The sequence below is a fragment of the Meleagris gallopavo genome, chromosome 1 (assembly GCF_905368555.1).
Source record: "Meleagris gallopavo chromosome 1, MGAL_WU_HG_1.1, whole genome shotgun sequence".
Taxonomy (NCBI): domain Eukaryota; kingdom Metazoa; phylum Chordata; class Aves; order Galliformes; family Phasianidae; genus Meleagris; species Meleagris gallopavo.
The window spans coordinates 124,403,675-124,430,183 of NC_139404.1; the positions used below are offsets into that span (position 1 = coordinate 124,403,675).

General features: G+C 34.4%; 1 protein-coding gene across 2 annotated transcripts in view; it reads left to right on the forward strand.

Moving 5' to 3' along the window:
• Window positions 1–21,875, forward strand: part of PUDP (pseudouridine 5'-phosphatase) — a 63,816-nt gene extending 41,941 nt beyond the window's left edge. For both annotated transcript variants that reach the window (XM_085212739.1, XM_085212746.1), the window contains one exon: window positions 19,891–21,875. In XM_085212739.1, coding sequence (XP_085068865.1) covers window positions 19,891–20,067 — 177 coding nt within the window. In that variant the 3' untranslated portion in view covers window positions 20,068–21,875. The remainder of the gene's footprint in view (window positions 1–19,890) is intronic.
• The last annotated feature ends 4,634 nt before the right edge of the window (window positions 21,876–26,509 follow it).

Sequence of the window (26,509 nt, forward strand, 5' to 3'; positions counted from 1 at the left end):
CTGTGCCAGAGTACATAGAATGCTCCAGAGAAGAGCATTATATATGTACGTAGGTTGCTCTGAAAATAATGTCTCTTATTTATTTCCATGGAAACTACAATAGATACAAGGCACACAATAAAATTATTTGAAAGAGCAGATTCTCAGCTACAAAGCATTAATTTTCAACAGTCACCATCATTAGCTATGCATTTTTGCCAGTGATGAACAAGAGCCTGCGTGCCGTGCATGTAAAAATCTGCATGGCCATCCAGAATGTGGCTTGTCTTTCATATTGCTGTTGCCACTGCTGAAATGCATCACCCACCATGCTGACATCCACTGTTTGAATTCCTTAAACATTCAGCAAATGTCAGTGAATGTCAACGGGTACAATTTTTTCTACATGGGAGAATTCAATTACACACCTTCACTTTATATGCACTTCCATGTCAGACATCATTTAGCCAGACTTCCCCTCTAATGCCATTTGTCAAACAGCAACAAAATGTAAAAGAATATTGACAGAAAGGTTCAGTTTCTACTGCAATACCACCATCTGCCTCTGATTTTATGGGCCAGTATAATAAAATGAGAGACCTTGTACACTACCACCCATATTATTTACTTTCTTCTTTTGTAGTAATGTGCAGTTTTTATTGTCAAGCTAAGGTGTTTCATTGAGTTGTCTACAGTTATGTCTAATATTAAACTTTATGTATCAAGATGTGCACGTAACTTATTTATTTTCCATATAATATGTATTACGTAAACTTCTTGACCATTTTACTTCATTTGCTATTTGACTACTCAGCATAAGTTTCTTACAAATATTTCTCATCCCAGCTGACTCATAATTTTGTGTCATGGTAGACTTTATTAAATACATAGGCATACTTGTCCATAATTCTCTGGGTAGTAGGATTATTTTAAAATGAATCTACAGTAACTTTCTAAAATGGTAGCATTTGGTAATATTAGAAACATTAATATCCTTCACTTCATAGTAAAGTTGCTTCAGAGCCTTGAGGTATTTCTAACTAGCTGAGTAGATGTGATTTCATCCATTACTGAAAATGTTGTTTTATAGAAAATATTTGCCTCTGTTAGGAAATTGTACTTTCTCTCCTGAACAGATGTCCAGTCGTAGCAATCTGTTCAGTTGCTGTCTCTAGAAAGTATTTGGATCCTGCGCCTTTAGACTAAAGAACAGAAAAATTAGAGACTTCAACCTATTATCCTGAGCCTTAGAGCTCTTACACATTAAAAAACAAAAATTACCAGGGGTAAAAATCATAATAGTACATGCCATATCTTACTGTGTTCCACTTTCAATAATGCAGTTTTCCAAAGTGAAGGTCAAACAGAACCTTTTATTTGATGTCAAATGATAGTGTACATTACACAGAATGCACCTGCAGCTTTAAAATTAGCTATGACTTATTCTTTGAAGATCACTTTGAATTGCAAATTTTTAGTTTTTCAGTAAGAAAATTTCCATTGCAAAGATGTATTTTTTCCTTAAACTTCAGCAAAACGTGCTTCCAGATTTTTTAAGTATTTCCTTGAGAAGATAGTTTTATACTTTAAATAATAACCAGATAAATTACAATCTCATAATTTCCATGAGTTATATTTTATGGAACATGTGTTTGGAAAGCTGAGAGTCCAACAGTCAGGTGATCTAGGATTCAGGAATAATGTATGACTCTACTATACTATTAATAGTCTTGGAATGCTCCAAGTTTCCTGATACTTGTGTACCATGGCTCCTCACCATCTACATCATAATGATCCTTAAATACACATTAACTTATGAAGGGGGAAAAAAAGAAATCAAATTCATGTATATTCGATGATAGGCATGGAGTCTAATCTTGATAAGTAACAGAATGCTGTTATATTTGTAACCATGTAAAACTATAAGAAGTCAAGCCTTGCAGAAGCTGCTCATTCCCCACTACACATCACTTGTTTGGCATTTGTTTATTGCTGTGGATGTTTATAGTGAATGATTTTTCCAAGTTCCTATTTTAGAGGACCCACAAGTATTGTCCCTCAGTTTTCCTCAGGCTTCATTAGTTAACATTTTTTATAGAGTTAAGAACTGAATCAATCAGCTCTGCATTAGCTTTCAGCTTTATTCTCTAGTCCAGCAAAGAGGGAAAATGATATAAGACACATTTCAGTTAATAGCTCAGTGAAGGAGAGGGAGAAAAGAATGTACCAATAATTCCTGAAAGTGTATTTGTAAAGATACTGCTGGAAAAAGCGTGAAGAATATATGCATGGAGATTGTACAAGTCAAAGAAGTCAGCCTGATATAAGACACACAACTGAAAGTAGGAGAAAGAGATAAAGAACGTAATTAAGTGAAAGGATAGAAGGTGCCTAGGGAGTACAAGGAAATAAAAGCAAGACATACAGTAATTGTTGGTAAGATAATGTAGGGCCTTGAAGGTGAAAATGAAAACTTAAATTTGTTACTACATTAAGTAATTTATATTCTATATAGCTTCATTGTAAATTATGAAGAGTTAATAGCGTGTAGTAGCCCATTTGTCCTTAATGTTATTTCCCAAAAATTTTAGGGAGTGTAGATGAAGAGTCAGGAAACAGTAGATAAGTTATTGATGTATATGCTGATATAGTAAAAGCATTTTTTCTCAGGAGCATTAGTAGATGATGTGACAGAGCTAACATTACAGCAAAATCTCTTCAAACATTTAGGATGTTACACTTCTAAACTTAAAATCTCATGAAGATAGTGGAAAGAAGATTCATCTTCAGCTGATGTGTATCAGAAAGAAGATTCAGATTCAGCAAATGTGTACTTTGGCATGTCTCTCAAAGCAGAAAGGTTTTCTTAGAAATACTGATGGCAGAGTTTCATTTCTATTCTGCTTTTCCTTAGCTAGTAATTCGAAGGCGTTTGGACTATTTACTACTACCCTTTTCTCTTGTCACTTGCTTTTATTTGTTTTTGTTTTTCATATCATCCTAACAATCAGTTGAAGATCAAGTATGCTTGAAAAATATTGGTTGATTTTGAGTAAGGTAATGGAAGACTTTTACTGATTCTTTGTTGAAATCCTAATTTTATGTCATTCACAGCTCTTCTTTACAGCTGCAGCATTAGTATATGACAGCCTTAAATTTTCTGATGATGATTAATATTCAGTGGAATAACTATCTTCTTGTTTCTTTGATGTTTTTTAGGGGTTGATTTTGTTTTAAGGTTACAATATTAATGAAGGGTGAATAAAATGTTCCAAAAATCTATTCCAAAAAAATAAAAATAAAAAAAAACAAAAAACCAACAACAAAAAACTATCTGTTCAGCATAGTCAGCATAGTTTCTTTCAAATTTTCATATGTATCAATTCTTTACAAGAGCAATTCAGTCTTACCAACTTTCATGCAATTTTTAAGAAGTATGTGAATTGATTCTTTAGCTTCTCAACTTACAGTTGAGTATGTGATCTGGCTTTGTATAAAGTGATTACTAGTATGAGCTTCAGGCTCAATGTCATTCCAAGGATGAAGAAATCCATCACAGAATGCTGTATTTTAATAAAAGGATTTCAGTTACTCTACAGTATAAAGACATAATAATGCTTGTGGCATGCTGTGCTGTATTGCTTTAGGATCAAACTGAATATTGGAATAATAGCAGCATGGAAAAGAAAGGAAAAATAGAATGTCTGATTTAGGTATTTCTTTTTCTCCTGTTGATAGCTATATGTAGTATAGTGTATGTTATGAAAGCTCTGAGTTATAAAGACCTGTGGAAAACTACTTGAATTCTTGATCTTGCATGTTAGGGATCAAGCAGCATATATTAAAGAAATTTGGATAGAATTGGATGGAGCATAAGGAAGATATACCACAGGATGCAGTCATTCAGTTATCTGATTAAATGTCATCTAAAGAACCACAGAAAAAGAGTACAGAGAAGCAAAGGAAGGTGGAGAATCCTAAATTGTACCCTGCAAGCCAGCTCCCAGACCCATCACAGACACCCACTTTTCTGTAGAGGACAAGGAAGTAAGACTACATTTTTGGAGCTTAGCTACCTATTTATGTAAAACCACTGCAACAGGCAACTGAGGAGACATGGATTCAGGAGCAGCTTCTACTGTCTGAGCCCAGCAATTGAAGGGATCTGTGCTGTGTATATGAAAATACACTAGCATCAGAACTTCATGCTCTGTTATCAGAGAGGGGAATAAGATGAGGCTATTTGTGGTTGTTTGGGGTCCTGAAAGAAGTGAGCATAGCTATTGATCTGTGTGAATAGTCATTATGTATTTGAATATGTGTTTGTATGTGCCTACTGGGCACAGTCTCAGTACTGCTTGGATCAGGGCAAATGGGTCTACAGCTGCTTCCTTCTGTCAGATTAGGCCCTATTCTTGAACAATATTAGTCTGTTCCCTAATATTACTTTAGTCTGCATAGAAGTAGACTGTTTCAGGTTGGTCCATATAGGTCTTTCAGTCCTTTTTCAGACTTCCAATAAACCTCCTCCTTTCTAAATATTTGTCACAGTCTTTTGAACTTTTCCACTCTACTTTCCTTGGTATAGTAGAAAGATTTGTGCTGTCTTCTCCCATATTTTCTACTGTAGCTTTTTGAATCAATTCTTGCTCCATTTGTTCCAATCTGGGACTTAGTGTCACTACCTTCCCCACCCTTTGCCTCAAGAAGAATATCCTCATAGTCAAGACATAAACTAAGAGACTAAAAGATATCTAAAGTTTATATTGTAATTAAATCATCTGAGTTTATAGTAGTACTATTCTAGAAAAATCTTTCAGTTGTTCTATTACTTATTAATTTCTTTTGTATAGCAGAGATGCCAGGGAATTGAGTGTTCGAAAAAGGAAACATTTCCCTTTGGCCCAGCAGACAAGCCTTTCTGTAGGTAGTAATTGTTCTAGCATGCAGTAGATGTGAAAAACCATTGTACTAATAATACTCCAGAAACAATTCTTAATGCTCTGAATGTTTGAAAACTAAACCAAAGGAATGCTGAAGGATATTTAATACATTAACTCTTCTACAGAAGCATTATAGTTTGAAGTAACCTTACAAAGTAACTAATCCAGTCCTCTGTTATTAAGTCAATACTGAATTCAGACCAGGTTACTCCAGGTTGTAGAGTCAGTTCTTGAAAACTTCCAAGGCTGAAGCTGATACATTTTTGGTGGACAATGTTTTCTAATGCTTAATCCTTGCTATGACCTTTTTTTTTTTCATTTTATCTAGACACAACCTTTCCTATGATCAATTTATGACCTCACAGAATGAATATGATTTCTATATCCATACAATGCACCCTGATAAATTGCCTATCTTCATCTTCTTGGCAATATCCTCAGAGAGATTGGGCAGTTGCATTAGGTCCTCTCTTCCTCTGAGCTGAGCAAGCCCAGCTCTCCCTCATCGTTTTCTCACAGGGCGAGTGCTACATTCCCAATCCATCTTGGCAGCTCTCTGCTGGACTTTCTGAAGTGCATAATCATCCTTTTGTTTGCTTTTTTTTTCCCTAATTTTAATGACTGATGAACTTTTCAAATATAATTCTAGCATATTTGAGGATTTCAATAGTAAATTGTAATGGCATTTTATAGCAATATCTGACTAATTTAAATTATGAGTCAAATAACCTTCCACAATGATTTATATTTCCTTGGAGTTCTTTCTTCTTTTCTATGCTTAAAGGTTTGGAAAGCATACAGAAACCTGAAACTTCTTTTATCTTTTGTTTACGGTGGGGGAGTTTCATAGCACTCCTATGCTAAATACATTAAGTAAATGTGGAGCTGAGGCCCTATTTCCTGTTATCCACCCATCAATATTGTCTAAATGTATGGGTCTTTACATAATATGGGCAAAGGTCATCTTCCTCTAAGAATTGTGGTATTTAGGTATTCATTTTAAATGCATTTAATTTCTATACCTCTATTTGTTTTGTTTGATAAAAGTTATTGACACCATTTCTTTTTTTTCTTTCATTAATTTTGGAGGCAGTCACCGTGGAAGTCTTTCGATTTCAAAGTTTACACTCTTTGAATATCTCAGCATATAGAGGTTCATGAATGTTTCTTTCTTTGTTTCTGTTTCATTCAGAATTTATCTAACATTTCTTCCTCCTTGCTTCAAAGAGAAGGAAAGAGACTGATTGCTTATGGAGAATCTGAAATGAACTACAATTGTATACATTATAAAATTGCTTTCATTTGACAGTTTAATAAATCTCAGTTGAAGGTCTGAATGTTGGAGACATTAAAAACATATGCTGCCTGACAAAAAAAAACCAACTACTTTTTTATTTCTTTATAAATACATAGACAGTAAATATGGTTCTCACATTTTGTTTGCAGATGCCTCTATTAATGAGTTCCATTTTGTACAAATGAAAATCACCTTAATTTGCAAGAATTTATGGTGCTTTTGTGCACCATTTCTCATGGTGCAGACAATGAAGTACCAAATCTGTTAACATATAAGCTTCTGCCAGTATCAATAAGCTTATGTATATTAGAGAATTTATATCTACTTTTTGAAACCTACCTTTGTGTTGGTCTTTTCTCACATTCGTTCATAGGCACGAATGAAACATGAAACAGATCTACCTTATTATGGCAGCTGCACCAACAAAGATGACTAGAACTGTTTTGAGTAAATGCCTTGAATGTAATATTGCAAAAGTATTTACAGCTGGGCTACTGATGTCATGTTTGATTACAACAAAAAATAAATTTAAAAAATTGTTGTTCAGAAACAAATTTTTAACAGAACATGGGAGGAGACTGACATGAATGAAAACAAAAATCTGTCTAATTATTCCTGTATGCCTTTTTCAAATTCAGCAACAGTTAATGAGATGGAAGCACTTGGAGAAAACAGCAGGCACTGGCCTATCAGTATCAGTGTTACACTGTACTGTATCTGATACATAATTCATTCATGTTACTTTAATATCTGTTAACACTGTCACACACAGTGACAGTGTGGAATATGAATTACTCCTTATTTTGCTAAATCTGTGGGACACTTAGCAAAGAATACATTTTTTAATTAGAAACTATTTAGCAAGCAAAGTATAATTGTGTATGCTTCTATTAGACTGAAAAATAAATTACAGTGGAAACTTACAAATACTGAGAATATCAGATGTCATGGAATTTAAAACTAATAACCTAGTTTGGGGAAAACCTTGATAAACTGTATTGTATAATGTCCTGCTGGATATCATCTTAAGGGTTTGTTTCAGTCATGACCAAGTATTGTCGTAGAAGCCTTTTCTCCCCTTCCTTTCTTGAATTACAATTGATATTTTGACAGCATTTGATGTTAGCTGTATAAATTCATACAGTTTTATGTCTGTATGTAGTCATATACACAGATACACATTTTAAACTATATGCTACTTATGCAAGTGCATATAGTAACTGTTTTAAATTCTGCACCCTGATAGAAGCAAGGCTGCCACAGTTCCATAGGCTCACATCCAAACAGCATTGAAACTGACTGTGTGTTCTTAATAGTAATGGAAATATGTGTACTTATACAATACACATATATACGTGCCTCCTCCACATTAACACACAGCATTAACACCCACCTGACTCCTGCCCTTTAGGTATTTGTAAACATCAATAAGATTCCCACAGGTCTAGCTCTCTCAGCCTTTCCTTGTAAGGGAGATGTTCCAAGCACCTAATCATCCTTGTAGCTGGCCACTGTACTTTCCCTGGAAGTTCCCTGTCATTTTTGAACTGAGGAGCCCAGAACTAGGCACTGTAGTCCAAATGTGGTTACAGCAGAGTGGAGTAGGGGGGAGATCAACTCCCTTGATCTGCTGGCCACGCTCTACTTAATGCACCCCAGGAGACCATTGGCCTTCTTGGCCACAAGGACACACTGTTGGCTCATGGGGAACCAGTTGTCTATCAGGACACCCAGATCCTTCTCCGCAGAGGTCCTCTCCAACAGGTCATACCCTAAACTGTACTGATGCATGCATTTTTTTTCCTTCCCTGATGCAAGACTCTGCACTTGCTCTTGTTAAACCTCATCAGATTTCTCTGTCTGTTATGGATAATAGGAGAGAAATGATACAGCTCATTAAGTCATTTTGTAGCTTTTTGTTAGTCTTCCTCCAGCATATCTATCTCTCTCATACTGGGAACCCAGAATAGGACAGAGGACTACAACTGTGCCCTCACCAGTGCTGAGGGGAAGGAACATCCTTAAGCAGCACTCCTCCTTAAGCAGCCTTCTTCCCATGAAAATACATTACTTATTCATGGTCAGCTTGGTGTCCAACAGCTATTATGATTACTTATTTTTGAGAGGATGGAATCAACTTCTTTCCTGTTCAGAAATGTACAGCCATACTCACTGTTGTAGAGACAGATGGCACTGTAATGAAACTTCTAAATTTAAGGGTTTGAGTGACAAATGTGCAAAAGACATAGTAAAAACATATTGCTAAGCGACCACTAGAGAACTTATGATGAGGAGAAAGAAAAGTTCTCTCAATCACCGTAATACTAATATAAGCTCTTTGCATTTCTTCACAGTTAAATCAAAATTAAATTGCCTTCTCCACTAAAGCTTGAAGTCTACATACAAATAAGCAACTGCAAGAGAGTTTAGGGTTAGGTACTTATAAAATTTTGGGGGAAGAAAGCTAAGTACTTTCTTCCCCTTCGCCACCTCTGCTTTGCTTTTAAAAAACAAATCATGCCTATTTATATGTTAGCAAAACTACCATAGCATATTACAAACAGTGATTTTACATTGTTCTAACCATCACTACACATGAACTGAGAGAAGCCACCTCTTATTACAGCAACATGATCAGTTCTGAAATAGACACTGCCACAGTTATTGCCACAAATTCTTCTGGTTAAATTGACAGGAAGCTGAGTGGTATGAGCAGCATTTTGCTGATAACTTGGAAGTTTCTGCTTCCAGTCAGTATATAAGATTCCCTGGGGAAACTAGACTTCAGCAGGTATGTCAAGGTGACAAAGTATCACTGCCATACAATCTATTGAAAGATATGTTCTGGTGACCAGGTAAAAAGTGCTGTGACTACAAAAAAAAAAAAAAAAAAAAAAGAGGACAAGCTGTCAGGTGAAGAAGTGAAAGACGAGTGGTAGTATTTTCTCTCTATGATATTTCAAAACTTTGCATCTTGGTTTCAACTATGTCTAGTGAGACATAGGTAAGATTCAGCACTGAATGTATAAAATCAGAGAGTAAATATGTCTGAAGACCAAGAATGGAAATTTCTCTTCCATACATAAAGATTGTCCTGGGATGTATGTTCTGAGTTTTCGGGTCTTGAAGGTGTGGCTAAACACATCTGGTTTTGTTTGAAGGTTTGATAAAAAAAAGCTTTTTTAAAAAAGTTAAAAAAGTAAAAGTAAAGTTTTGCTTCTTATTTTATTACGTTAGTCCAGGATGTCAGAGGCAGATGTTGGTATCACGGCAATAAAGGTTAAACAGTCCCACCAATATTCTGTTACATTTTGTGCTTTGTGACAGATGGGAAGAGAAGGGCAATCTGACAAAATGGTGTCTGATGTGGAAGCGCGTAGGAAGCAAAGGTGTGTCATCGAATTCTTCCATGCAGAAAAAATGGCATGAATTGACATTCATCGACACTAGCTGAATGTTTATTGAGACTAAACAGTGGTAGTTAGCACAGTGAGGCAGTGGGGGGGGTGTGTTTCAGCAGTAACAGTAACAGTGGGTCATTTCTGCAGGTCTGGATTTTTACAAGCACTGCCTACAGACTCTTGTTCATTGCTGGTGACTATGTTGAAAGCTATTTGTAGCAGAGAATTTGCTCTCTCAAATTGTATTATTATGCTCTTTGTATCTGTTTTTTTTTCCGTGTAAATGAAGAAGAGACATTACTTTAGAAGAAACTACATAATTTTCAAAGGTTTTTCAGTCCTACTTTTATCAGCTTGAACACAGGAGCTTGGATAGAAAAGCAAGTTTTTGTTTTTATTATTTCAAAGAGTATGTGGACATCTGTTATCCATAACAGACAGAGAAACTCGATAAAGTTTAACAAGAACAAGTGCAGAGTCTTGTACCTAGGGAGGAATAACTACATGCTTCAGTACAGGTTAGGGTATGACCTGCTAGAGAGGGCCTCTGCGGAGAAGGATCTGGTTGTCCTGGTAGACAACTGGTTCCACATGAGCCAACAGTGTGCCCTTGTGGCCAAGAAGGCCAATGGTCTCCTGGGGTGCATTAAGTAGAGCGTGGCCAGCAGATCAAGGGAACTGAATCTTCCCCTCTACTCCACCCTGGTGTAACCACATTTGGACTACGGTGCCTAGTTCTGGGCTCCTCAGTTCAAGAAAGACAGGGATCTCCTAGAAGGAGTCCAGCAGAGGGACATAAGGATGATTAAGGGACTGGAGCATCTTTGATATGAAACAAGGCTGAGTAACCTGGGTCTGTTCAGTCTGGGGAAAAGAAGACTGAGAGGAGATCTGATAAATGTTAATAGTTTATAAATATCTACAGAGAGATGGGAGGCAACTGGATGAGGCCAGGCTCTTCTTGGTGGTGTGTAGTGATACGTCAAGGAATAATGGCCTTAAACTTGAACATAGCAAATTCTTTCCAGTAAGGGTGATGGATCACTAAAATAGGTTCCCCAGAGAGCTTGTGTAGTCTCCTTCTATGAAGATATTCAAAATCTATCTGGATACCTACCTTTGCAACCTGTTGTAGGGTATCTGCTTTAGCAGAGGAGTTGGTCTCCATGATCTCTTGACATCCCTTCCAACCCCTGCAATTCTGTGATTCTGTGATAACATGGAAGCGTAATAACACAGCAACCAGCTTTAGACTAACAGTTTCAGCAGTTACAGTCAAATGGATTGAAAGAAATCAACTCTCAAGTCTTTTCCAAAGGCTCACTCAAACTGATGAATTTCAGGAAATGCAAGATATTTCAGAATGGCTGATCCATTAAATAACTAATAATTCTTATTTTTAATATAAAATCATTATTGTGTTGGATGAGCAAGTGGTTTGCACTGAAGCATATTTTGAGGACCTTGCTCATGAGAGGTCAATTTATAGGCAGATGGGTGGGAGATTAAGGTAAAGAAGGAACATCTCTACCTATAATTGGCAACAAACCATTATTTTGGCATACATTTTGAAAATACCTTCCTGTAAGAAGTTAGAATTCTGATTAGGAAACAATGTTCTAATTTTTTCACCTTTGATTTTGTCTTAAATATGTATATGGAATTTAATTGTTTATGATAGACATATATTTAACTGAAGGACATACTTTCCTTTGAACAGAGGTAACAAACTATTTTTATGATAAACAATTAATATTATTACAAGTTCATATTTTAGTGGAAACAGTAATTTGAAGAGCAGTAAGTTCAAAAGAAAACATTTAAGTAATTCTGTTTTAGCAAATGTTCTCCCAAATGACCCAGGGTCAAACCATTATAGAAATGTTTCAAAATATGAAGATTATGAAGGATTTTTTTTTCCTTTGAAATTTACAAAATCCATTTTCCAAAACAAGATTTTAAGATTCAGGTCAGGTGCTTGCTGAAATTCAGCAAATTCAGATTCTGTATTTTTTCCGACTTTTTTTGCTTTTGTGCTTTGTTGTCCAACTTTGTCATAAAATACATATATATTCAGAACAGACAATAGCCATTTTAAAGATAAGTACTTCTTTCCCAAAGTTGAAATGTGTAGATAATTATAATTAATTTTTTTTTAGTGTTTTGTTTAGGTTACTTAAAGTTCCTAGTTTATGACTTCATGCTATGAGCTTTATGCTGTGAAACTTAAATATTTTCTAAAAGATAAACTTGAACTCTTTGAAGTTTGAAAGAAAACTTTTTTTTTTTTTTTTTCAGAAAACTGACTATGAAGAATTAAAATGTGACACAGATATATCTCATGAAGTCACTCTAGACTAGTGACAATATGTAGTGTACAGTTTAAAGCAAAGGTCATTCTGAGATAAATAAATACCTATTCTATGACTTTTACTTCGCTCCTACTGAAAACCACTTTCACTGTAGGATGGGGGAAATAGAGGAATGAGTTGCCTGAAAGTGTGGAGATACTGAAAACTCAACCAGTCATGTTCCTGAGCAGCCTATGTTAACTGGACATGCTTTGAGAAGGAGCTGTGACTAAATCGCCTCCAGAGATCCAGAGATCCCTTCAAGTGTAAATTATTCTGACTTTACACTCAAGATGCAACTATATGTATGTGTTCTGTGTTACCTGTCAAGAAAGTCAGCGGTTTTAGTAAATGTGCTTCTGTGTGGAAGGGAAGGCAGCATGGATTAACTAGGTCATTGCACAGAATTCCTTTTTCAGTCTACTTCTTCTAGAGATAAGTGACATTACAAAAAAAAAAAAAAAAAAAAAAAAAGCATGTTATGCAGTTTGAATAGAATAGCTTCAGTAGAGAGCACACTAAGTATTTGCCTTGTGTCCTCCATAAAAGAACAATACTCTTCTATTGCTAATCCAAGCCACAGTTGATTGAGTTAGAATTCTGCTGTGGGGATAATTGGATACTGTTTCAGAAATGCCTGGGAATTTCTTGTGGCCTGTAACACAAGTTACCATACAAAGTTCTCAGTGTGCTGTCCTCTAAACACACAATCCTCTATAAAAAGAATGCTCCATCCATCCAGAATTATCAGAATAACCCCGCATGTAAATGTCACCTTCTCCTTGCTTCACAGAGCCGCTGTGTCTGGATCTGACTGTTACTCACACAGGCACTTTCTTTCACTTCACTGAGTTCTGAAAATAAGCAAGAAATTTGAAATTTATCCTTGTTCTTCCTCTTCCCCATTCAAACTGTTTTAATCTTTCTGGCCCACCTTAAGATAACTTCCGATGAACTGGTTTGTAAGACAGTAGCTGCTAGTATGTGCTTAAATGTGGATTAGCATTTTTGCTGGATATGCAGAGTAATCTAATAATGTACAGCTGTAACACTTTGGTGTGATGTTGGTTGTATTTAAGTTCTGCTAATGACTTTATTTTTTAACTTGTAAATTTTCTAGTAAATAACTTGATTCTTATACTGACTTGCGCAGTATAATACTGGTGAGTTAATAAAAATCTGAATTAAATAGCCAATGCACATGTAAATTCTGAACAATTCTTGATATGAATCATACAGAATGGTGGTTTGTAGTTGGTATTCTTGATATGCTGATGCTTAATTTGATTATAACTTTTCAGCTTTTTTGTTCACTTGTTATATCATTTAAAAACACCTTGGCTTGCTTCTGAGTAGTTTCTTAATAGAATGATCTCAGGGTGAGGAGAGGAGGTGGGTAGAGGGGGGGAAGAATTATAAGCTGTGTGACTTTCTTAAGTGGTATATTTAATATTAATCTTTTATCCCTGGCACATATCCTTTAAATAAAATGAAGTGTAACTCATTGTTTCTACTGAGAATTCCCACTGTTTTCCAGAAACAGATTAAGTCCAAAAATTATGAAACATTAATCAGATTATTTATTTTTATTGTTGTTTTTGTTATTAAGTGTTCTGAGTTAACAAAGTCATAGACCAAAATTGCAAATACTGTTGCTGCTTAAAATGCATTTATTCAATATTGTTTAAGTAAGTCTGCTGGTAAATGAGTTACAGAGAAATACATTTTTTCCCTTGTTTCTATATACTCTTTGTATGTCAAAGAGTAAGAAAAAAGGAATCACAAGTTACCTGAATAATAGCCTACCAGTTCTGCTGTGACACAATAGTGAAGTTGTCGGTGTTTCCTCTCGTTTTTTAATAAGGAATGTAGATGAGTAGACATTGTATTCCAAATTATATTATAGTTCTTGAAAATTCCTAGATCACTCATATTAGTAGCATTTGGTCAGGAGAGGTGGAACTGTTTTGAAAATCAGTTTGAAATTTGTTTTGTTGGACAAAACAAAGAACAGTTACAATAGTATTATCTTTCAGACTAATAATTTCTCAGATGCTATTTAGATTTTAATATAACCACAGGGTATTAACTAGGCTTGTTTATTTGTTTTTTGATAGTTTTTGTTTTATTATTATTGTTATTATTGTTATTGTTATTATTAAGGAAGTAAAAATACTTTTGGAATTCAGAGGAATTCAGTAGAAATGAAAGGCCTGACCACCCTTTAGTTAGCAAAGATTAACTAACTTCTGAAAGCAGTGTGAGCTAGTTGTACTTGGTCAGTTTCATTTGGAGACCTGTTTTGGAGATGATTTTATACCTACTGAGGTCAATAGAGCATTTGTTTTTAAAATGGTATGATAGAATTTTAATTAGGCTTTAAATGTTTATGGAAGACTACATTGTGCTTGTGTACATAAATTAATGTTTCCAGATTTTCCAGGTTTTCCAAATTTTAAAAATAGCTTATTATGCTTTTGTCCTATTGGTTTGTTCATGAAGGATAAAAATCAGTGATGATAAGCAGTGAATTTATGGAAGTGCCATATATATAATCCATAAGAAGATTCAAACATAATACATAACATTCTGATAAAAATGTTTCTGGTCATTTGGAGACAGGATATAAAATAATCTTCTACTATTCCTTCTCACTAAGCACAGAAAGAGACTGATCTTGTTCAGAAGCTGAAGAAGGAACATTGGGATAACCTCACAAAGGTCTTACTACTCCTTTTAAAGTCTATCTAATCCCTCAAAACTCTACTGTTTTCCCTTTTTGTTTTGATTTAGCAGGAAGAGAGAATAAAATAGATTATTCATCTTTAATTTTAAAAACTTTCATGTGTTCATGTGATCATAAAAACCGAATGTGTTTTTATTTTTAGTCAGAGTACAGTTTTTCCCCAAATATGATTTTTTTTTTCTCCTACATGGTTGGAGAGTCATTCCATCTGTAGTTCCTTAGAAGGCAAAGTTATGTTAATTTTGTTCTAAAACTCAGTAGGATAGAAGGGTTTTTAAGTATATTTTACCCAGTGAAAAACTTAACCACAGAACAAAAGGCAGTGTAAGTGAAACAGTGATAATAGATAAAATGAAAACTGAAGTCTAATGTTTTGTTATTAATTCCATAGTAGCTGTTTTCTGTGTTGCATATAAGGAAAACAACGTAATAATAATAAAAGAAAATGTTTAGGGAAGAAAGGGGAGAAATTAACGCACAGTTCCTACTCTTCTCATTTTTTCTTCAAAGGAAATGCAGTGTTTGTAATTCATACCTGTACAACCTGTACAACCTTGACTCCAAGACAAAGTACTAAAATATGTCTAAGTCCCAGTGTCTGCAAATGATTTCAGTGAGTTGGAAGGCTCAAATCAGACCAGAACCAGCAAAAAGAAGATTCTTTTAACAGAATACGAAATAATCTTGTGCTCTATTTACCAATTTTTAAGAAGTTGAAAAATTTATTTTCATTTTTTTCTTTGTGAAACAATAAATGGTAGTGTTTATTTTGCAAACAAGTTGCCTTCCATCTCTGGAGGCATTCAATGCCAGGCTGGATGTGGCTCTGGGCAGCCTGGTCTGGAGGTTGGCAACCCTGCACATAGCAGGCGGGTTGAAACTGGGTGATCATTGTGATCCTTTTCAACCTACGTATCGTAGGTCACTCTACGATTCTGTGATTCTATGTACATAGGTTATGCCATTTTTTGTCTCAACTGTTGTTCTGTTGGTAAAATAATGTCCTATGTGATCAAAGTTATGTGTTCAATAAATACTTCCCATGCATATCATACACACAGGCTTTTAAAATTCTTTATTTAAAAACTGATATTAATGTCCTGTCCTTCAAAACTTTTTGGTTATCCCTTTCTGGTATTAACACATACGGCTATCTCTGTAATTTATATAATTGTTCCATCCAGACATTTACGGTATACAGGGTAGAGAGGGTCTGCTGTAGATACCATAGGTCTAACTAGCAGCTTGTTCCTTCTGTTTTTAAATTTCATGTAGGAAGATAAGGTAATGATGTGTTGTGGTGATATTATTTCTTTATTTGGTAAAGTGATTATTTTTTCTTTTATGCTAGATCCACAGAGTGAAATATATATTAATGTGCTTTACTATTTTACTTTTTTAAGCATCTAGTTCATTCCAAAGTTAAAATTATCCTACATTAGTGTGTCCTTTTGAGAAATCTTACAGCAGTAGTATTTATCAGTGACACAAGTTACAGAAATAATGCAGAAAAGGAGCAGGAATCTTAGCTGAAGTCTGTATAAATCTCATCTGTCTCTCTTGGTTGGAGTGATGCTGATGTTGCAATATTTATGCAAAACAGGGAAGAACTTGGCTGCTTTCATATCTCTAAATTTAGTATGTGGATGGGCCAGGACAGTGAGCAGTTTATAACATCTCTGTGCAGCAAACTTAATAAATCCATTTTGTATGTGACCTCTGTAAACCTTTCATCATATATTAAAGATGTTGCTGTGCTGTTGACAATAAGTGTCAGTAGGAAAAAAGAATGGAGGAAGACCTTGTACACTTATTTGTTTCCCAAAATGTTAAAAGCACTATAATTATGGGTCATTTGCATGATTTCTTTGGTAATTAAGAGTTTTAATTTACTTTAGTTCTAGGGAATTAGTTAAGTTGTTTATTATGCATATTTCCTTCCATAATCATCATCTCTTCTCATACACTAAGTTTAGTTACATCATGGAAGTCAATTAAGTCTTTTAAGACAGTAGTGATGTACATTTCTTTGTATGAGCTGGATTAGAAAAAGTCTCTGAAAGGCTTTGATAATGCTGTTTTTGTGCAACATTTAGGTTTTGTCTTCAAAAGGGAAAGCCTGTCAGGGCTTCATTTACTGTTTCAGGATGCACAGAGTTCTTAGGGTAACAAACTAATCTGTTCTTAGTAAAATCTGTAGGCAGAAGTATGCTTCAGCTCTAATTGCAGCTGTTTCAGATTTGCATATGTGTAGTACAAATACTGATCAACAGTTGAAAATATCATATTGTTCAAACTGGAATAAGAAAAGAAGGCATTTAGAGACTGTATAAATGAAATCAGCGCAGGAGAGATTGGTTTAGTTCTATTGGCTCACCAAAAGTTACTAAAGTTTGTTTTATAAAATGCAAGGTAGAAAACACATTTTGCTTTTCCTTGGCTGACCCCAAGTTCTTGAAGACGTATTTATGGGCAAGGGTCAATATTTTAAAAGGAAAAAAAAGTGTAAAGAAAGGGTTCAATCCCTCTGTTAAATAGAATAAAATGATATGATCTCTGATGCATATCATACAAATGGGATACACCTACATAGTGCATCTATTTAATATGTCTTGCAAAAGTGTTTTCTTTGATCATAATAAAGTTTTTACAGGTTATGACTTGGTACTCTGAGAGCAGAACAGATAAACTCTGCACATCCTCAATCTTTCTTGATCAAACATTGTTTCAAGAAACCTAAAAGCAAAAAGATGTGGTATACTGTTTTGTGTTCTCTCCCAATGCATGAAATCTGAATTCAGACAAAAGTTAAACTAAGTTTATCTATTCATTACTTTCACCAAGTAAGTATTATTTGGTACGATCTATTATATTATGAACAAAAGGATAAGAAAACTCATTCAGCGTAGGAAAGCATTGGCTACATTGATAAATACCATAAAGAAGAGTTTAATGCATGAGAGAGAAATTGGTAAGGAGCCATAGTTTCAGTGGTTGGAGATTGTGGAGAGCACTGTACTTTTATCCCAGCATTAGTAGTGAATTACTGAAATGACTTGTGGCAATATTTTTTATATTAGCAGTAGTAACACTACTAATAACTTAGCTAGTAAATACAGTCTGAATTACAGAATTGTTAGAAAGCATTGGTCAGCATAAGTCTCAGATATTGGATACTTGAATTGTCCATACTTTGGGTTGTTTATGACCAACAATTCAAACTTAAGACTGCATGACGTAAGGAAGAGATGTTTTATTTCATGCTATAATGAACTTCAGAAGCATAATGTTTTATTATATAAAAGTTAGAACCAGATGATTAAGCTGACTCTGTATGAATTTTTCACAATCCAGTTGAACTGTGTGTGCCTTTGTAAAATTCTTTTACATGTGTTTTAAATGGTGCCTAAACGTCATTTGTCTTATTCCATGCCTTTTGTTATGGTCCTTAGCTGATACTAACCTCAAAACTTACACTGCATGCTTACTGTTTTCTTTTTTTCAGCTTTTGATGAAAGAAAACCGTTATTTTCAGTATTACTGGTTACTGACTTTTTTTTTTTAAATAGGGTTCGCTCTGCCATTATTACACACTCTGAAATATGTAAACATATTTCAATTTAATTCAACTAGTTCAACTCTTCAGTACTGTATTTCATGTCTTATATACTTGTGTTTTGCTAAAATGTACCCTACCCATATAATACGGAAAAATGAAACGTTCTATGAAATGGTGCACTGGCCAATTGCAAAAACTCCAGTGTTATTCAGATACGTGCATAAAAATTGAGAGGACAAACTTTTCAGCACTTAGTTATTCCTATATCTTAATATCTTTGAGATCAGTAAAAATATTGTGGTGGTGGGAAGTATGAAGAAGTGTCATCTATCAAAATCTAATTTTATATCAGATGCTGAAGTAGCTTTCTAAATTTTACTTAGGCAAACCAAACATTACTGAAGGTGAGATTGTACATTTGGTACTGATATTTATTTTTAATGAGTATTAATTATTGTGTATTTGACTGAGCTCATGGTTGTTACTTTAAAGCACACAAATATTTTTTTTCCAATAATATGTGTAATTTGAAACTCTGAGAACGTACCTTTGGTTGTTTTCTTCCAAGTTTTTCCAGACTTTCTATGTTTGGTATATATATATATGGATAATGCATGCTGTATAAAGAGGTTGGATGTTTCGTCGTTCTTATTTTGGTTAGTTTAATTTACAGTATTTCAATTTAACAATTGCTAAAGTAATTAAACCGAATAGTGTGAAGTACCTTTATGTTAGGACTTTAAAAATACTCGATACTAAGTGCTTGCTTTTTTCAGAAAAGTCAATTTCTAATCCAGTAATTAAAAGCTACAATATGTTATCCAGATTAGTTTAAATGCCTAAACAGAGAAAATGAATGCAATTTAAAAAAAAAAAAAAGTATAGCCATTCTCTTTGAAAAATACTGTATTTCTTATTCAGTATTGTACTGTTAAACTCAAACTTCACACAAATAATAATTATTTTTTACAACCTTGATTTCATGTTGTCAGTAATTTCACTATTCAGTGATTTTGACTGTTTTGAGATATGTAACTTTAACCTGACTAAACTGTATTCTCTGAAAGTAGCAGTCCAATATAATTGCTGATTTTCTTGTTACCATTGTTTTGAAAGAAATAAAACATGAGGCCATTAATTCAGCAGTACTCTTTTGACAAATAATTTTTACCAAACTCTCCACTCACTCGGAATCCTAATATTGACCTAAGTACTTTAGTCTTTTCACCTCTCATATACACTAAGAAATGCATCATCTGGAAGTGAAAGTTGTAAAGTTGGTCTTAGTTAAATTGCCTGCTTGTAAAGTATGTAAGCACATGCTTAACTTTACATTAAGCCTCTGCTTAAATCTATTGCTATAAAAGAAATTTCTTAGGGACATCTGGATAACCAATTGTTGGGATTTGAATATGTGTGTTGATGCTTTTGGAATTAATTAATTTAAGGTTACTTACCTTGCAGATGTTCAAACTTGGAGGTTTAGCCATGTTCTAATTAGGGATTGTTTAAATCTGTTTTATTCAGTATCATTCTTTCTTTATAAATAGAATATTAAAAGTTTATAATAACATTATTCTTTTGCTTCTTTTTCCTTACTTCCTTGTTTCTCAGTGTCTTGTGTTTGAAGATTCACCACTTGGAGTCAAAGGAGCACTGGCAGCAGGAATGCAAGTGGTTATGATTCCAGATGAAAATTTAAGTCCTGATCTTAAAAAGGAAGCAACTCTGCTGCTGAATTCCATGGAGGACTTTAAACCAGAGCTTTTTGGTTTACCAGCATATGATTAATGCCTAATGTCTATGTTCATAAGCTTGACTGGAGTTCAGGAAACCGAAATGAAATCTTGTTAAGAATTTATAATTGCTTTGCTTTGTCTCTCTTTCTTAAATCTAGAGCACAGAAATCCTGTTAACACTGTGTCTTCCACAGTGGTGTAACCATTGAAAATTGATTGAAATATTACATATTTGCTCTCATGATATATGTGAAGTTAAAACAGTGTTTAATCTTCTGAAGTGATCCAGCTTTGTTCTCTGTACATCATAATGTTTTCTGGGAATATTATGAAGCTTTTTAGACAATTTATTGTAATTACATTAGAAACTTCTTGTACTGTTTCCATTTGAATGGCTTACTGTTTAGCCTTTAACTAGAAATCTGTTCTGGATTGGCTTTTATCACATTACATTGTTTTTGATACAGTTATCACTACAAACACATCCAGTTTACCATTTCCTCATCCTTTGCTTGCCTGTATATTCCCCTTTGCATCCTCATAATTTTATTTTCTATTTTTTTGTTACACTTTCTGTGTGGTTTTGTTCTGTTTCTTTCTTTCTTTCTTTTGCTTGGATTTTTTTCTGTTCATGGGGGTTTGACTTGCAGAGGTCCCTTACAACCTTCATTCTGTCACTGACCTTTGGGTCGTGTCTACTATAGAGCTATATAAGGTTACACGATCCTTCTATTTAACCAAACCACTTTTCATCTTCCTCCTTATATTCTTCCTGTTTTCCATTTGCCATGTAGCCTCCTCTTCCATTTGTGTAAAGGAATCCATCCTATCTTTTTGTTTCAATCTTGATAAAATTATGGCTTTAGCTCCTACATATACAAGTAGCTTTCTCTAGGCCATCTCAACTTATTCTTCTTAATTTTTTTTGCCATGCTTTCTGGAGACATTTTTAATATCCATTTTTAAATTGTAGAAATTGTCATTTTGTTTGATTTAAATATTAAAATTTAATTTTATAGAAAACAATTTCCACAAAATGATCATTTTGTCATCTATCCTTATTAATTCTATCTGTTTCTGATATCTTGGACAAGAGTAAGGATCTCTTTAGAAAATGCTATACATACAGACAAGTTTTAATGGAATCCAAAGTGCATATATACTGTGGTGGAAGCAATGCATTTTCTTTGTCTAAAGAAATCTACAGTGGGTGGGTTTATAACATTTATAAATTTAAACATTTAAAAAGAAAAAAATCTAATTGATTTTCCGTAATATACTCCAAAATTCTGGTAAAATACTTGTTTCTGTAAAAATAACTAGTGTGATGTGAACTCCTTTGTGTTTGGTTTGGTTTCGTTGGTTGGTTGGTTAATATCATCTGTTTATCTGTTCTTACTAACAATTCTTTTTCAAGACATTTCCTCAGTTACTGCTTTAGGTAGAAAGTTTTTTGGTGAAAACGAAGAATCAGAGATGCTCCAAAGCTTCGCATTGAAATTGAGTTTCCTCATGCTTTTGGTTTTTTTTCCCCTTCAAGATATATTTAAATTAAAACAGAATTACTCGTACAGCTTCTACATAGACTGATACAGTTTTCTGCTGTTGTATTCTTTTCATGCCTCGAAGAATTAAGAAATTTATATTCCATATAGCCAATAAAATATGATCTGAATGGAACTAGAAGATCTTTAGAACATATAGTATAATATTTTGCAGTTTAATGCTTTTCATGGAAGGATCTGGAAGCATTTTTTTAAGGCAAATATTGTTTTGATGTTGCTATTTTGCATACTACATAATTTCTTTAAGACCATTGTTATTTGCACAGTGACAATAAACCATTCTCTTCAAAATAAATTCAATTTCTGGGCTTCTCAGCCAAGATAATAGAAATATAGCTATATAATTCCTTCATTATCTTCTGTTGTGCAACACAAAGTGTTAATGTTGTGCAGTAATACTGAGCATTCAAGTGTAAAATAGGTGCCTGTTGGGATCCCCTTTTTTCGTAATTATTGAATTCCAACAGGGAAGTTACTACATAGAACAAGCAATAATAAGCTGCAATTAGCACACTAATAGTTTTCATGGTTTGGCATTTGTTTAATTTAACTGTAGAGATTTAGAAAAAAAAGAAATCTGAAGTGCACTTCATTTACAGTTTACTTTGAAAGACATTGAGGCCCTGGAGCGGGTTCAAAGAAGGGCAACAAAGCTGTTGAGGATTCTGGAGCACAGGCCTTATGAGGAGCGGCTGAAGGAGCTGGGATTGTTCAGTCTGGAGAAGAGGAGGCTCAGGGACCTTATTTCTTCTATTAACTACCTGAAGGGAGGTTGTAGTGAGCTGGGAATCAGCCTGGGAATCAGCCTCTTCTCTCGTGTAACTGGTGATAGAACTAGAGGGAATGGCTTCAAGCTGCACCAGGGGAGATGTAGTCTGAATATTGGGAAATACTACTTTTCTGAAAGAGTGGTCAGGCACTGGAATGGGCTGCCCAGGGAGATGGTGGAGTCACCGACCCTGGAGGTGTTCAAGGAACGTTTAGATTTTGTGTTGAGGGACATGGTTTAGTGAGTACTATTGCTGATAGGTGGATGGTTGGACTGGATGGATCTTGAAGGTCTTTTCCAACTTCGGTGTTTCTGTGATTCTGTGATTCTGTAAATGAACTGCCATCAAAATCCTGCATTTTTTTAAAGATGTTAAGATTTATAATTGATATCAGAAAATCAGAATTATTTAATCTTGATCACTGTGATATCAACAGACCCTGTAATACTATTCTAATAAGATCATCTTTTACTGAGAATTCAGTGAAAAAATTTTCACTTCTTAAACGGAAAGAAAATCCTGTCCTGTGCTATTACTCTGTTGTGCATTTAATATCCCATCTGGCAGTTTTCATTAAGATTATTGCCCCAGACTGAATTCAGTGAACCTGAGCCATGTCTGAACACATTCCTTTTAGTAAAATTCTATTCCATGTATCTTACTACTTGCTGTTGACCAAGTTCTCACTCCTCTGCTGAATCCATTGACTGTTATTAAAGCATCTGTGTTGTTATTAGCTTTTCTCCTGACTAAAAGAAAAATAAAAAATGTACATGAAATTCATTTTTTTCAGGCCTAGCAATAGCAAAACTATTGTCATTGCCATCATATGATAGGTAGATATTCATGGCAGCCTTAGCTGACTGTAGTCTGCCTGAAGACCCATATACCAAATATCAGCATATGTTTGTATATATTTCTTTATCCATTTTTGGTTGGATTTGTGGCTCTATAGCTCAATCATCTCAACAACATCTGTTCAGGAAAAAAAATAATAATAAAAAAAAGATTAAAAAGTTGGATCCTTTCCCTTCCTTCCATCTGCTGTTTTCCAGATGAAGTCCTGTTTTGACTGAGCTAAAAAAAATTGTACCAGATCCTGGCTACAGATCATGAGGACATGTGAGCAATCAGGACATTTGAATGCTCCATCTGTGTTTGTATGAAGAAAACTGTTAAAAACTAACTCCTCCCCCCTCCCCCCTCCTTCCAAAAAAAACCTGTCCTCTAACTCAGCAAGCAGACTTCAGTTCCAACAAATGCTTATTACATGCTTATTTCTTTTTCATTAAGCATTTATTTTTTATTAAATGAATAGGCCCCAGCTTAATTTTAAGGATACATTTATTTCTGTTTTGTTTAATACTGAACATGTGCTACAGCCATATCCTGAGAAGTCCACCCTCCAAGAAATAAAGGCAAAACTTCATGATCAAGATTTTGCCACTGGATAACTACAGCAAGATGGAGCTATGTTTAACCAAGAAAGTAAATATTTCATTTAAAAAAAAATGCAAATGTCCATGATCTATGAAATATACTAGAACTTAAATTCCTTTCTGCATCATAACTGAAGTAAGTTTTGCATGCTACTGGAACTCTGTTGGGATTTATCCTGATAGATTTCTAGACTGCAAAGATATACCTAAATAGGACTTTCACTGAATATATTTAGGTAAATATTCATTCCATTGGAACAGCAATAATTTCAGAATGCAATCTGACTTCTGCGAAGGTTGGCATTTGCGTTCTGCAAATAAACATTAGAAAAAGCTGAGATGTTCATTCCTCACTTGGATTAGATATCTTTCTAAATAATTCTGTAGTTAAAACACAGTAATATCAACCCAGCATCAAATTAATGTTGCATATATTCCAAAAAATTGTCTTCAGTAAAAGCCAAACTAGATAAATTAAAAAAAAAAAAAAGGAAAAAAAAATGTGCAAGAAGCATTGTATTAAGAAGGAATTATTTTCCACTGTGTTAAAATGTACCTGTATCTTTAACAGAATGAAACTTGAGATTTTCTTCAAGTATTGGTTGCTCATATAGAAACTTAAAAAAAATCTGCAATTCTAAGTGCCATATGAAAAAAAAAATAATAGTAAAAATCATTTACTTGTTTTTAATTTTCCCCTCTGTAGCTACACTGAACTTCCAGTGTTTTGCATTTGAGAAAATAGAACAGATTTTTGCCTATTTACTGGGAAGAAATAGTAAGACTGGAATGGAGGAAAAGTAACTTGCAGTACATTCTGTCCCAAGGGAAACTTCATCATCAACAATAGATCATGCTAACCTTCTCTTTGGCGATGCTTCGCAAATTGTGAGTTTAATCATCTTTAAAGTGAAGAAAAGAAGGAGAAAGTGGATTTGAACTGAAGTATATGCCATAAGTTCTGAGAACTCAAGACCCTGCCTCAGCAGTAGAGCTCACTGATTGTGCTGCAGGCTTTGTCTTAACCACGTAATTTAGTACCATAAAAAATTGACTTCAGAAGGCAGAGTGTAGCAAAGTATTCTGAGAAAAGCTGTTAGTCTCTTCTGTTCTTCAGTCTTACAAGCCATGGGCTCATCATATTAAAATGATAGCTGTTATCTCATTCTCGCATGGTTAAAACAAGCCTTAACAAAAAGAAAGCATTTCAATTCTTACCTCTCTCTTTGCAGTCTTTTCCTCAGAGTATCTGCAGTGTGAAACTGGAACATGAAGCAGAATACTAAGATGATCACTGTGAACATTGCTGAGTCAAAGAAAAAAAAAAAAAAAAAAAAAAGCAGAGAGGCCATTATTTCATGGGGAAAAAAAAGAAAGAAACTAGAGACAAAAAGGGAAGTCCTTTTGTACACCATCTAGAACTCCAACAAAGAGAAGGAAAAGGAAGCAAGAATCTTTCATTAGTCCCTAGCAAAAAATCAAAAGCATTAATTGTGGAGGGAAAATCTAAAAATTAACAGAAGTAAAAACATATCAAAGACTATTAAATGAAGCACTGAGCTTTATGGAGATAAGAGGCAACTTTCTATAACGTGTTTCTTCGAACAAAGAAAGCAGAACAGTTGAATCCAGAAACAATGAAGATGTATAAATAATCTTTGATGAGCATCAGAGCACAAGTAAATTAAAAAAAAAAAAATATATCATTAAAGGCCTTCGTTCTGATGCTGACAGAATGTGAAAAATAGTTTCAGTTTTGACTTTGAAATTTTGAACAGGTCAAACAACTATGAAATGGAACAGTATTTAATCATATTTTAAAGGGAGTTTATAAACATGAGGGAAATACATTTTTTACAAGGGTAAATAGTGATAGAACAAGGAGGAATGGTTTTAAACTAAAGGAGGGGAAATTTAGATTGAATGTCAGGGGGAAGTTTTTCACTGAGTGAGTGGTGAGGTGCTGGAACAGGCTGCCCAGAGAGGCTGTGAATGCCCCATCCCTGGGGGTGCTTAAGTTCAAGTTGGATGGGGCCCTGGACAATCTGATCTAGTACTTGATCTGGCAGTTGGCAACCTGCCTGTGGGTGGCTAGAAATTGGTGATCCCTGGGGTCCTTGCAACCCAAGTCATTTTATGATTCTGTGATTCAATGTTTCTATGATTCTATTATTCTATGGTTTTATGATCATCCTGAAGACATCTGAAGGAAACTACTTCATACCACTGTTCTCTGTCACATTTATCTCTAATCCCTTATTGACGGAATGAAATCATCATTTCTTCAAAGTCAACAACATTCCTATTGTAACTAGAGCAATTTTCTCATGGAAAGGAATGTTGGAAGAGTTTTTAACTGTCATTCTTCTATAATATCGTAGTTAATTTTAAAAAAAGTTTTCATTTAATTCTTATTTCACAAATTATTTCACAAAGAACAGGAACACTATACAGCCACCAACTTCTCCTCATTTAGAAAAAGGCAGAAGTTGGAGTACAGAGGCTTAATTAAGAACCTATAGATTTGAAAAAGTATCTTCTTGATGTCTTGCTAGTAATTTAATTAGTTGCTGCTATGTACTTAACTGATGAATGGACAATGTGACTTTAAAATAGAGATTCTTCCTACATTCTGTGAAATTATTTTAAGAAGTGTTTAGTAGGAGACAGTGTAGATCTATGACTGATAGAAAAATACACTCAGCTTGTGCTCCTCATAC